Below are 14,514 nucleotides of genomic sequence, written 5' to 3' on the forward strand. Positions count from 1 at the left end.
CCTTTCCAACTCCATAGCCCTCATCTCAATTCTACTTTCCTCTTGATCTTTGAGTTGCTCCTTCAAAGAGGCGATTTCACCTTCTAATTCTTGTATCTTGTCCTCTAGCTCCTTCACCCTTTGTTCTAGCACATAGCTCTTCTTGAGCTCCTCTTCATACAACCTTGGCCTCATTCATGAAAGAGAAGTGCTTCAAAGCACTTGAGATCTCACTACCAGTGGTCGAGTTCAATGTCCATATTATTGCACTACCCTGAATTGTATCTTGTACATCCATCAATCAGGGCTTATTTGTTTCAGGAGCAAGGCTCCACACAGCTAATGTCTTAGTGTCAATTTTATAGCCAAAGCCTCTTTGTAGACTTGTGCACCAAAAGCTTCAAAGAAAATTGATTTTTCTTGCTTCCTATTTGATCCAGCGCAAATGTTGTTCCCATATCCCATCCAAGCAGCAATAGCATACCAGTCCCTTTTACAAGATCTCTTGCCTCGTTCACCGTCATGGTTTCACTATCAAGGTCATACACCAGTAGTTTCTCAATGAGCTCTTTGGTTTTCTCCTCTAACTCCCCTAGCTTTAATGTAAGTGTCAATTCACTTTGCTTAACCTTGTACAGGAAACTTCTAAATTCTTCCGATTTGATGAATTCATCATCTTCTAAGTATTTTTCTGCCTGAATGATCCTATCATCTAGTCTTGCTGCAACCAATTGCAAGTCTGTCAAGGAACTTTCAGCTGCCTTTACTCTTTCTTGTAGGAAATTTTGCCTCATATCATCAAAGTATTGGCTCTTGCCAGGCATTAGTTGCAATGTTCTCTCCTTAATCTTCTCAACCATATGAACAATTTTTTGCCACTTGTTGTCTTTTGCTACCCAAGCAGATGTCTCAAGTTGATCATTTGTTTCTTCCAGAATGGCATCTGGCTCAACAGAATCTGGGTTTACTCTGTCTTCTTCCCCTAATGGGTCTTGTGGCATCTAAGACATAATGTGATAATAATTTTGCAAAATCTTTTCCAACTTGAAAGGATAGGCAATTTCCAAGCAAAAACCCTTGAGATCAGGGTCACTCTTCTTCAACTCCCTCTCTACCCTATGAAGATGCTCAATCTCTCCTCTACATCACTTTCAATCAAATAATTTATAATTATGTCTACCTGGGGCAATTCTTTGTTGTTAGGGAGAGTGTAGATTCTTATTTCCTTTAAGGCACTCCTGACTACATTCTCATGATCATATATTCTATAATGTCTCAAAAATTCATGAATTTAGTCAATGGCTTCCTTCCCAATTGTAAAATCACCAATCTTAAAACATCTACATAGAAAGGTTCCTTTGTGCAACTTAGGGCCTAGATATTCCCTATCCATCATGATGAATTGCCACAAGAATTCAATTATTCCTAGCCTAGTAGGTATATACCTTGGCAACATGTCTGAGGGTTGGAAGCAAGCATAAACTCTCATAACTGAAATCTTTTGAAACAAAAATGCATCTCCCCAATTATGATCTAATTTAGCATCATCTTTTAATAAGGCAGGCCTCAACACTCTCTTTAAAATCTCTGGAATCCTATCTTGTTGGGCACCTCACATTTTCATAACAACGGAACTGAAATTATTAAAAAATGACATAGAATTGGAATAAGGGTAATGCCTATCCCATACCCGGGTCCAAAGCTGCACTGGCAAATCTCCTTCAAGGTCTGAAGTTTGATCAATGAAGTCTGTGCTAAAGTAACCAATGTTCTTGTATAAAATCAAATGCATCAACAGCAAATAATGGTGGAATTTGAAATTTCCAAATTCTCCTCTCTAGGCAGCTGCAATTTGTTCATATATTTTCTCAATAATATATTTCACATAATCATACTCAACATTTGTGAATGGGTCTTGAATATTCAGAGCCATGAGGTAAGGTCCTCCATATACCACATCCAAACCATCAGTCTTGAGTGCCTTTTGCAAGCCATAGATTGTATTCTACAAATAATTACAGAACTTATTCGATGGGAGCATCTTATCCACCTTCTTTGGTATATCTCCAACTGATTTGAGCTCATATGGAATATGGTGGATCATCACCTTGCCAGTACAAAACCTAAGATTTCTTTCAAATTTCTCTTGAAAATCTTAGATATCAATCTCTACACTCATCTAGCCTTCAAGCCCAGAAGCTTCAATGAAAGAGGCACACTCAAGTGTACACAATACGCTCCTATACTACTTATGAAAGGATTTTGTTGCAAGGTTATAGGAAGCTATAAGGGTCTTCAGTAATTCTACATCCACATATACCTCTGGGAATATGAGCTTTGCCAAATTTCTCTGCCATGGATTTGAGGTTGGCAAGTTCTTGAATCTATTGTTGTAGAGAACATGAAAAGCTCATACCCATTTGTGTCTGGGCATATGGCATCTCTGTAATACATATATGGGTCTCTAAAATCATGGTCATTTGTTGAAATAGCATTCAATGGCCCAGGTAAGAATCGAGCCCATTCTTCTGCATATTTGTTCGGCTTTCTTTGCCTGGTTTTGCCCGCTTTAGATGTTGATGTTTGGACCACCTTCGTGTCCTTGGATTGCCCCTCCTCACCTCCAATCTCAAACATGTTTTTTGCAAATAAACCTTCAACCCTTAAACTCGCAGAAACAATTCAGCAATACCTTCAACCCTGAAACTCGCAAGAAACAATTCAGCAATTTGATAGCAATTCAATATTTTCCCTGACTTTGGCCTCTAGTACTAGAGAAAGTCTTTTTGTATGCGCATACTTCATCAACATCCTTTACTCCATTAAATGTCCGCATGCACGAGGATTCAAAATTTTCAGCATGAGATTCACTTTAGAATTTGGTGTTGTTAACAGCTAACTAAGCCTTCTGATTTTATGCCAAAATTTCTGACTGGCTGGAAATCCTTCTCCTTTCTCAATTTAGTGAAGTCATTTTATGCATTTTTTGTCCTATTAGGGTTCTGATCTTACATTCCATTGAATTTTACTTTCATCGTAACCTCGTGAACCTTGATACCATAACCTTTCAATCTTATGTTCCACAATTTCTCATACAGTCGAAGACCCTAACTACTCTATCCTCTTTGAAGCCGTGAACTTACGTTTGGCGGTTAATATCATCTCACTACAGAATTGGATCTATTTATGTTACCCTTGGAAATGATCCTTCGGTCTTACGTTTCACTTCAGTTGTAGCTTCGTAAGACCTTTAAATAAACCTTACGATCTTCGCTCCATAGTCATATCATCGGATGACCCTTGCAACACAACTTATGGTTCTACACTTAACCTTTAGTCGTAGCATCGAGAGACTTGATGCCCTATAGAAATTATCACTTACGCATTTAGGCTCAAGCTCTAGCCGTATCATCGAAACTCACTTTTAGACGCACGGATACAGCCTTACGAACCTACGCTCAACCCTTGGAACGTAAGATCCAAAAACATTTTGACCTTTGAAAGAACAGACTTACGGTGATTTTCTCAAAGCCTAAGCGTAAGGTCGAAATACTTGGGAAATAGCCTTTACGATTCTACGCTTAACACTTAGTTGGGAGATCAAAGAAAAATAAGGAATATTCTGATTTTGATTTACCACTTCCCACTCAAGTATAAGACTTAGGAAAGGTAAAGTGACAAATATAGGATAAAATATTTTCGGCTAGGTAAACAACATGGTTAAAACGCTTAACATAATCTCAAGTTATAAAAGATAACATAAAATCTTAAAACGACCTAGGGCATGGGCTAATCTATTTAAGGGTTTCTCTGCTAAAATTTTGCAATTAGATACATGAAACCCTATCTACATATATTTACCTAATTTTCACAATGTTTTCAAAAAATTTGGAATGGTGAAAATACCGGCCATCACAGTCCATGATCCTGGTCTTGCTTCCGTAGACTATTTTCTCTCGTGGACATCATTAAAATCTTTATTTCATCTCAATGGATGAAAAACTATTGAAAATTAGCCCTTAACCAATGTCATTGCAATGCTTCTAGAGAGTCAATGTTTTTTATAGCAATGGATTGTGTGAGGGAGGTGAAGAAGGGATAGATAAGATACCATAAGATAAATTTATTAATGTCCAACAAGAGACCAACAAGGGTCTAAGGGACTGAAAGTTTACAAACAAGGGAAACCACCCATAGCAAGCACACCAAATGGAGCCCACGGAAGAATAGAGCAACAAAGAAGCAAAGGAAGCCACCAAAGAAAGGACTAGAGATCCTTCCTTATGAGGAAGAAGTCCAGCAGAGAAGGATAAGCAGCAAGGCGACCAAGGGTCCCAGACCATCTTTGAATTTTGTCATATGAGGAGTCTTGTTGTCTGGTGAGTCCACAACAAGGTCTCATTGATCTAATGTGGCTGGGAGCAAGAGTACAAAACTGTCACTTCATGCCCCTAGAGGAGGACATGGGCGCATTAAAGTTGGTGATACACTCATCCAAGCCTAGTGCTGAGGAAAAAGGAGCTGCAAAGTATGGTCTAGGAGATAGTGCACCAAGCAATGCTGGTCAATGTGACTGGAAAAAGTTGATAAGCACCTACAATCTCTAAAAAGATAGTAAAACCTCCCTCTAATCTCATAGTAGATGGGACAATGAAAAATAAAGTGATTTTTTGTTTCTGTCTCCGCAAGAGTACACGAATGGCAAGTACGGTCCTCTTAATCGAGGTGATGGTCAGTTTGGTATCTAAGCCGATGGATCCAACTCTAAAGGAACCAAGAGAGATACGAAGGGCATGGCACCAAAATCGGGTCAAATATGCAAGATGCCTAATAATCCCATCACATATATCTAAGAAGTGCTTGACATAAAAGGCCAGCCATGGATGCAACCCTCCCAAAGGCTTGATCCAAGTCGTCATAATGTATTGTTTGTGAATATCGAGTCTAAAATGCCCATTCAACTCCTAACGAGAGGGGAGGAGGTGAACAAGAGCATCTAGAGAAAATTGATAGGGAGGGAGACGATCAATCTCAATCCCAATCGAACCCAGTAGAGTAGTGGCTTGAGCATACTAGCACCAGTCCCTGATGGCTGGATCAGAACCAACAACAATGACTAAAAAGCAATAAGCGAGGTAGGAATATCTGTCATGGCCACCAATCGAATCTGCAAAGCCTGGGAGACGATGAAGAAACCAGATGAGATTGAAGATGATGGCAAGTTTGAATGGGTGAGCCCCAAACTGAGCCAAAATAACACTGTAGGTAGTGGAATGGTGACATCTGATGATACGCCTAAGGAAAAATGTCTAAACCCGCTCAACCAAGGACTGGTCAAAATCCATGAGGGAGGGGCCCCAAACCACTAAACCATATAAGACTGTGGATCTGACCAAACAGTCAAGGAAGGACAATTTTGAGGAAGTGTCCTGAAAGTGATGTTTGAAGCATTGTCTCTCTAGCATGGCAAGGGAACCCAACCTTTATAAATCCTAGGCAGAATAGCGGGTCTCAAGTTAAGCGAGGGCCAAAGAACTTCAGCCCGAGGTAAGTGTACGAAGAAATGATCTCTATCTTGGCCCTGTAAACAAAAATGGAGGTGTGAAGTCTTTAGGCAATTGAAGACCATAACTCAAGTCTTAATTAGGTTCAAAACAAATTGACATTGGTTGCAAAAAGAGGCCAACCTATCAAGAAGCTGTTGAAACCCCTCAGGAGAAGAGGCTAGAAGAATCACATCATCGACAAAGAGAAGAATAGAGATCATGACCCGATGTAAGTAGTAGTCGTCACCGAGGAGTGAGGAATCCTGGAGGAAAGCCTCAAGCTCATCAATATAGATGCCAAACAAATATAGAGCCATTTGATGTTGTTCAAGTCATAAGACAATACAAAGAATTGAAGAGTTGTTTGTTTGTTAGTTGAGGAACATTATTTATGCATCTTTTGAACACCTTGTTTTGTTCACTCCCTCAATCTATTGCTAGAAAAGATTGGAAACAAAATTTGAAAAGTTATTTGCAAAGACCTAGGAAAAATGTTCATTACCAACCACCATATGTAATAAAAATATTCAGATTATTCTCAAATTTTGGGTTGTTTAAGGTAAATGAAAAATATAAAAAATTATGTTTTGGTTTGACCTTAATTACTTAAAATTGTACATTATATAACATAAGTTTTAATTTGATTACACGTTCTTTAAAGATTTTTTTAATTTTAATTTTTTTTTAAATAGGTTATTAAGACCTATTTAAAATCTAACACAATAAATTTGAGATGAATTGTGAAGATTTGGGAAACACTTTATAGCATGATCATTAGCCAAAAGTATTCAATATGAAGGCAAGATAACAAATAAAGTAGATGATCCTTCATGACTTTTGCTAGGGTTTAGTGAGATATCTTCTTAGTTTTACCAGGCCCATTTTGTGTCTAATTTGTTATATGAACACTAACAAACCTAGCTTGGGAGAGAGACGTCATGGTATCAACTCAACAATTGAAATGTCATGAATCATTATAAATGGGATAGAGCAGGACCTTGAAGAAACTTTCTTCAAACAAGCACATCTACATATTCCAGAGAGATGGAACATAATGATCACCCCATTACATCTTCTTGCCTTTGCATTGAGTGGGCCAAGGATGATTGTCCAGCATCGGTTTTTGAAAGTTGTTAAAGGGTGTAGGAAACTTTCAAAAGGAATTCTCTTGACTACTCCAATGATCAAAGTATTGAGGCTCTTTATTGAAAGGTCAAGAAGAATGATTGCAATTAGTGGCACTTCCATGGTCAAAAACTCCAATGCCTACTATTGCAGATTGTAGCTGCGATAGAGATCTTTATCTCTAATTTTATGAATTAGAAATATGATCGTTATGGCCGTTATGGTCATCTTCAGCTGAAAGAGGCATTTATGATAATATTTGAGATAACATTATATATAGAGACATTGTCATGCGTCATGCAATAGGCATGCATATGGAAATATAAAGAGTTTTACATTTGGAAATTAAATAGACCTTCAGTTGTGTAATGAAGAGTCTCTCTATTCATTATATATTGTATCAAGTGAAAAGCTTTGTACTCAAACATTTCTTCATCAATAAAAGTGATATTTTTGTTGTGTGCTGGGTTTTTCCCTTCAAGTGGAAGGGTTTTCCCAAGATTATCTCGTGTGCCTCTTGTATCTAATTTGTTTTGTATTGTTGATTTATCTTTTTTTCTGGGCTAAAATTTAACAACTACAATCACTTGCAATCAAAGTTATTTTTTTCTCTTGATGTGTTGCTAGCTCATCTACATTTGAAAAGAATTAAAGCTCATACTCCATCCACTCAATAAAATGCAACCAATCACATTCAAAAAGTACAAAGAAATTAATGTACATGCATTTCAACTTGTAACTCTTTTCACACGAAACAAATGGCTACAAGCAAAGGAGATGCAAGGTTGTGAAATATCAGCCTACATAGCAAGCACATTTTTTATGTGAGTAGCAATGGCAACAATGGTGGTTCTTTGAATGCTCATAAATTACCTTACATTCCTAAATCACCACATGAGATATTTTCTATGTTACCCTAAGTTCCCAAGACGAGGGGACGGGGGGACGAGGAAACGGGTTTCCGAGATGGTTTTTTTTTGGCTGGAATAGGAGACGGCAGGGGACGGCTATGTGTGTGTGTGTGCGCGCGCGCGCGCGCGTGTGTGTGAATTTCAGAATTACATAACCTTGTCACATTCATCATAGCAACATAGTTTAAAATTATCAATTTCATTCATCAAATCAGCATAGACCATAGCATCAAATTGAATCATCGTCTAAAAAATGGAACATTGGATGATATCAAATGAGAGAATCAATCTGCCATAGATTAGACTTTAGAGCCCTTTCTTGTGGTTTCTGGAGGAAAACCAAATTTGTTGCACCAAATATTCCTAGACAGGTAGCAGCCATCTTGTTTGGGCAGTAATCAGCTACAACAATTTATTTTTGGGCAATTATTGCTGCTATTAGAGCATTATCAAAGGTGAAAACAATCTAAGTATTCCTCCATCCAGCAGCATTCATTTGCAGGTCTGCAATATGAATATCAAATAGAAGTTTGATTTACAATCATTTTCAAGTTTGGTTTGTTGAACAAAAGTTGAAGTTTTAATTTTCAGTCATAGTTGGATGCTAAGTTTGTAATGGCTTCCAAAAAAAAAATCTTTCAACATGGGTTATATTAACATATTTTATTATTTTAATGTGGGGCCAGCGAATGGGCAGAAAATCATCATTTATTATTTTTATTTTTTTTAAAGTTGAATTTTATTTTAAAATTGGAAACTTCAAGCAGTCCCCAGGACAGATGGGAAACGGCTATAGAGTCCCCGGGACGGTCAACACCCTCTGGAAATGTGTTGACTGTTTCCAAAGTTTCGGGGACGGACTTCCAATTTTCTTGCTTGGGTGGAGATGGCTTGGAAACGTTTCCGGCCATCCCCAAGTCCGCAAAACAGGGACGGTTTCTGAAACTCAAGGCTTAGGGCTGGAAACGCGTCCCCGGGTAAGTAACATAGGATATTTTTGTTTGAAGAATAAATATTTTGTAAAATTTATCACTTATGTTTTATTTGGCATTTTAGTTTTATGTTAGTTTTCTTTATTATAGACACATGCTATTCTAAAACTTATTTCCCGCTTTTAGGCTGCATGTGTGTGTGTGTGTGTGTGCGCGTGTGGGTGTGTGTGTGTGTGTGTGTGCATGCGTGATTTTTAGTTATTATTTTGTGAATGGACCTAAGACAAACTCAACCCTAAAAACATTTTTCTGAAATCCATTAACCCAAACCAAGTGCCAAACCAAAATCAAGAACATAGTAATTTATCTTACACTATAACAGACAATGCATTTACTGTAGTCATGTTTGCAAGTATTTGACCAAAAGCAATGTGGACCAGTGAAGGCAATGAGTAGAAAACTGAGGTACATGAAAGGTACATTGGGTTATGGACTACGATATATTGTTTTGGATAGCTTTTAATCTGTTGTATATTCTGATTCAGATTGGGTGGCTCCGTTGATGACTGCAGGTAAACAAAATGATATATTTTCAGCCTACTCATAAGTGCAATGCCTTGGAAATGAAAGAAATAACCATGTCACTTTGTCATTACAAAGAAAAATATTTAAGCTTCCATTATGGCGTGGGTGAGACAATTTGGCTGTGAAGAATCCTTACTGATTTAAAATTACATCATAATCACCTACAGGTATATTTCATGACAATTAGAGAGAACCAGAAGTAGTAAATAATATAGTTTGTTATTATACAAGTGTCAAAATAAAAAATGCAACTTTCTTAATTTGGTTCATATGCTAGCTGAACAAGGAATTATTCAGCTTGATTTTTGTTGAAAACAAGAGAAAACTGCAGATGTGCTTACTTAGCCTTTATTCACGAAAAGTTTGTACAGTTTTTGGATAAGCTATTCATTCTTTACCATGTAACGAGATAATGTGACAAAACAATAATATGAGAGTCAAAAATGTAATTCATATGTACTTCAGTAATGATATTGAAAAAATAATTATATAGAAGACGTTTATTAAATTATTAGAGATGTTATTTACAAAGCCAGTAACAACTTAAAATTTAAGGTTATGATAAGTAATATTTAGTTGGAGAATAGAAATAGACCCCTCTATTGTTATGAAAATTAGTTTGAGCAGTTTCTTATCTCCCCCCTCTATGCAATCATCATTTACTATTCTGAACAAAGAAACGTGAATCGGAATCGGATCGGAATCGGCAAGGTCGAATCGAATCGTGAATCGGCAATGAATCGGCAATGAATCGGCGATGAATCGGCAAATTTGAAAAAACCTGTTAAATTTAAAGATTTTAACAATTTAAAACTTATTTCATGCACCCTTTATTGAATATAACTTAAGCACACTATAACATCATCAAATAGAAGTTAAAACTTAACATACATAAACATGAAACATAAAATCCATCACATACGTAACTATGTTATCTAAGATTCTAAAATGTAAATTGTAGGCTAGCTGAAGTAAATAGAAATCAAATGATCATAATGATTTAAATCATAGAATGTATGTAAGATGATCCATAAGACATCAAATCATAAATTTATGTAAGAATCTAAGATGAAGATCCATGAAAGTTTGAAACTTTGAAACATATGTCTATCAATGATTCAGTATCAATATCTGTAAACAAAATATAAAAACAAGGCTCCAGCTCAAGCCTCAGGCTCATAGTCATCATCATCCTCAACATCATCCTCAAGCTCGGCTACAGCCTCAGCCTCAGCCTCTGAGTATCCAGTCTGCCTAGTAGCAAGGCGTCTAATGTAGGTCCTAGAGGACTGTCGAGCCATATCTCCCGCATATAAGATGGGCTCACGAATGTCGCTAGGGCCTGTGTCTGTGCGTGCACGTGTGCGTCTACCAATGCCTGAAGAACGTGCTCTAGCTGCCTCAGCCTCTATATCCACCTGGTCAATCCACGCACGGTCTTCCTCAGTGAAGACTGGATCTACAACCTCTGTGAGCCACTCTGATTCTGGATCAATCTCCTCCAGAATGATCGGAGAGGAGTCAGTGCCCAAAATCTGTCTGATCCTAAGACGGAGGTTGTAATGAACGAAGACAAGATCATTCAACCTCTGCACTGTCAACCTGTTTCTCCTCTTCGAGTGGATGTGCTCGAACATGGACCAACTGCGCTCACATCCAGAAGCGCTGCTTGGCTGACTCAGAATACGAATGGCAATTTTTTGAAGTTTTGGGGTTGTGGCCCCAAACATTTGCCACCATCTATCTGAAATAAGGGAAAATAAAAATAATTAGTCTCATTTACAAATTACAAATTACAAGTTAACTCTAAAATTACATAATCAACTTTAAGTTTAGAATCTAGATTCATGAACATTGAATATATTATTTAATTTTTACCTGGCTGTATTGTTTCCCGAGCATCTATGGCTACCCTGCTAGAGAAAAGTGGCCCTTCTTTATTATTGAACTTATCAAGCTCAATAATTGCAGCACTGCTATCCTCATCAGTACTCAACCTCTGGATCACTGTATATAATCCGGTGAGAACCTCCTCATCCGCCTTGAAGTCAGGACGGAAACGAAATGCCGAATTCAAAAAGTAAGCTGCTGCATGGATGGGTCTGTGGAGCTGATTCTGCCATCTCCTATCAATGATGTCCCAAATAGGGGCATACTTCTCCTGCACTCCTGCATACTGAGCTTTAATGGCCTCCTTGGCCCTATCCATGCCCTCATATATGTAGCCCATAGAGGGCTTCTCCCTATCAGCAGTTCGTAGGAGAGATACAAGAGGCTCAGTGGCCTACATATAAAGTAAAACAAAAATTTGAGTCAAAACTTAAACATAGAATAATTCAATAATATAAGGTAAAACTAAATCATTAAACAATTAGCATAGTAAACTGTAAAATATTAAATGTTAAATTGCAATAAAATTACCTTAAGTATTTCTCTAGCAGGTTTCCAAAAACCATCATCATCAAATATGCAATCCACCACATCTATCCCTGCAGTGGTCGTAGCATAGGAAGATGAAATCCACTCCCGCCCAACAAACATGCTCCTCAAATCATCCCTTGATGTCAACAAGGACTGCAAGGTGATGAAATTCGAGGCAAACCTCGTGATCCCTGGATGAGCTAACTCTTTGTCTCCTGTGTACTTCCTCATTGTGCTAAGGACAAATGAATGATTATAAATAAACTTACATATGTTTTTTGCCCTTTCCACACATGACTTGACCCACTCAAGTTTGCCAATTTCCTCCAACATGAGGTCAAGGCAGTGTGCTGCACAAGGGGACCAAAATATGGTGGGGTGCCTCTCCATCAAAAGTTTGCCTACAACAATTTTAAGATAATTAGAAATTCAAATTTCAAACATGTTAGAACTTAGAACTTAGGAAACTTAGAAATTCTAAGTTAGAATTAGAAAAAGTTCAAAATTCAAATAAATTTATTTTCAAAACTTAAAAAGTTAAAAGTTTACCTGCAGCAACATAACTTGCTGCATTATCCGTCACCACTTGCACCACATGTTGTTCCCCCACCTCTGCTATAACTTCCTCAATAACCTCACATAAGTATGTGGCGTTTTTTTCATGAGCAGAAGCATCAATGGATTTGAGGAACATGGTATATCCTACAAGTAACAAAACAACGAATTATAATTACTATTAGCAATCAACAAATCAAAATTTGAAATAGTCAATCACGATTCAAAATTATGTATGTAGGAAAGTAGAATGATCAATCACCTCCACAGGATACAAGAAAATTGAGGAGTGTTCTTCCCCTCCTATCTGTCCAACCATCAGTCATGATGGTGCAACCCTTTTCGATCCACTCCTTTCGGTTGTCCTCAAGCTCATGCCTCATATCCTCAACCATTTCCTCCAGGAGGTATCCACTCAACTCAGCCTCAGTTGGGGCTTTAAACCCCGGACCACAAATGGCAACTGCATCTATCATGTTCTGCCAATAAGGAGTCCTGTCACAAATAGATAATGATATTGATTAGAAATTTAGATGTCAAAAACTAAAATCATAAAACAAGTAGATATAATTAAAGTTTTACTTTTACTTTTAACTTTAACTTTGAAGATAACAAAGAAAAAAGAATCAATTACCTGGCTGCAATAAATGGAATGTTGCAAAAGTACCAGAATTTGCAAATCTCTTTTCTGGCAGCATCATGAATCTCCTTGTTCAAACCCATGCCCTCAAGCGTGGGTTGGGAGCCAGGAGTAGTGCGGGGCACAAAGTAACTATCCATTCTGCTTTTCCGCACTCTAGGCCGCAATAGGTTGGTGTTGGACTCTGTCTCAGTATGAGACCGACTACCACTAACACTCACATGAGCACTAGCACTAGGATGAAAAGGAGGCCTAGAAGAACCCTCCCCAACACAACCTACGGATGCGGAAGCTGATGCAGATGCACTTGCAGATGTAGATGCGGTTGCGGATGTGGGAGCACGGGAGCCAATACCTCTTAACCCTTCAAGTTGCATTTTCTTAGTCAACTTGTCTTGTTCAATTTTTTCTAATGCCACTAAACAAGAGCGTTTTGCCTCAGCGGTTTGTTGAGTACAAACTGTGACATCATGGCCAGGTATGCCAGCAATGTGGTATTTCAATCTATAGATACCTCCCGAATTTATTTTTTCTTTGCAAAATATACATTTTGTTTGATATTTGGTTCTCCCAGGAAACTCTTCATTATATTTCCAGCATTCATCTTTTTTACCCATTGTGGAAATTAGAAAATGAAAGCAAAGGGCTGCTGCAATAAAAAAATTCATGTAAAAAATCAAAGTTTGCAACTAATAAACAAAAACTACAAAACAACAAACCCTAGTTTACAATTTAGTAAAAGTTAAAACTAAAAATAAAAAACATTCAAGATTTGCAAATGAACACTAAAAAAATTTAACAAAAAATGCATACTACACTAACATGCAAAAAAAAAAACCAACACTTACCTCTTGCAAATGAGTTGAGGAGTGTTGATATTGACTCCTTAATGCTCCCAATGCAATTTATGGCCTCCCCAAATGGACTTCTGATCTCTTTGGTGCTCTTCCTTCTTGCCGGTTGGAAACCTATGGATTCTCTTTTCTCTTCTTCTCTCTCACTCTTCCTCTCTTCTACTCATACTAAGCAAATAGAAGGCTCTTTAGGGTTATAACAAAGAGGAAAGTCAACTTAGAAAGCAAATAAAACATGTGTTTTTTTTTTAAAATTGAACTTTCTATCCTTGCTGCCGCGGCCGATTTCTGGCGATACCCGATGGCGATTCTGGCGATTTTTTCCATGAATCGCCGATTTTGGCGATTCAGGCGATTCATGCGAAAAAATCGCCACCAGCGATTTCCGATTCCAAAAAAATCGGGAGCCATGAATCTTATCGCGATTTCGGCGATTTCGGCGATTTCATGGCGATTTTTGGAACTATGATTCTGAATATGACTCAATTAAAAGAAATAAATAAACATACTTCTGTATTCAATTTGTATTTTGTGAGTCGGGCTCTTGCAGAAAAATTCAAAAAGTCTAGAAAGGAAACTAGGATAGCTAGTTCAAAATGTCTATTGTTTGATTTGTGCTTCCATATTTCAATACTAGTGATATTCAAGGGCATAGGGCAAACTGTTTTAGAAGTATGCATGTTCGAGGCTTCACAAATTAAAATTAGAATAGTACTTCATATCACATTTTCCAAACTTGTCATTTTATTTAACTGAAGTAAAGAGATTCTTTTAGATATACTAAAAGAATGCTCAGAAATTAATGTGCACAAAAATGTATTATACATTTACGAGGAGACAAGACTGCATGTGCACATGTGTGTGAGCGCACTCACACACACTTACATGTGTCCCCTACTCATAGTATATTTTTCAAAAGATCAAATGATTAACTTCAAATTTCTTGACTGAAACACAAAAATGCCA

General features: G+C 37.5%; 2 protein-coding genes across 3 annotated transcripts in view; both read right to left on the reverse strand.

Moving 5' to 3' along the window:
* Window positions 1-14,514, reverse strand: part of LOC149562077 (cactus-binding carboxy-terminal, cactin) — a 203,787-nt gene that overhangs the window by 82,684 nt on the left and 106,589 nt on the right. The gene's annotated exons all lie outside the window — the stretch shown is intronic.
* LOC149562078 (uncharacterized) lies at window positions 10,051-13,541 on the reverse strand. Its single transcript, XM_089825615.1, has 6 exons — window positions 12,689-13,541; window positions 12,317-12,549; window positions 12,049-12,201; window positions 11,500-11,900; window positions 10,957-11,362; window positions 10,051-10,822 (listed from the first exon to the last, which is right to left on the reverse strand). Exons 1-6 carry the CDS (start codon window positions 13,360-13,362, stop codon window positions 10,242-10,244), a joined length of 2,448 nt encoding a protein of 815 aa, XP_089681741.1. The 5' UTR covers window positions 13,363-13,541; the 3' UTR covers window positions 10,051-10,241.

The sequence above is a fragment of the Cupressus sempervirens genome, chromosome 4, assembly GCF_028749045.1.
Source record: "Cupressus sempervirens isolate cs-2001-9-10 chromosome 4, ASM2874904v1, whole genome shotgun sequence".
In the NCBI taxonomy this organism is placed as follows: Eukaryota; Viridiplantae; Streptophyta; class Pinopsida; order Cupressales; family Cupressaceae; genus Cupressus; species Cupressus sempervirens.

Bases quoted from the DNA above. Each gene is read 5' to 3' on its own strand.
- LOC149562078 (XM_089825615.1), bottom strand. From the start codon at position 13,362: ATGAATTTTTTTATTGCAGCAGCCCTTTGCTTTCATTTTCTAATTTCC. The intron at 12,550-12,688 runs GTAATTGATTCT...TATTTGTGACAG, and splicing joins ATTCCATTTATTGCAGCCAG to GACTCCTTATTGGCAGAACA. The intron at 11,901-12,048 runs GTAAACTTTTAA...AAATTGTTGTAG, and splicing joins AGCAAGTTATGTTGCTGCAG to GCAAACTTTTGATGGAGAGG.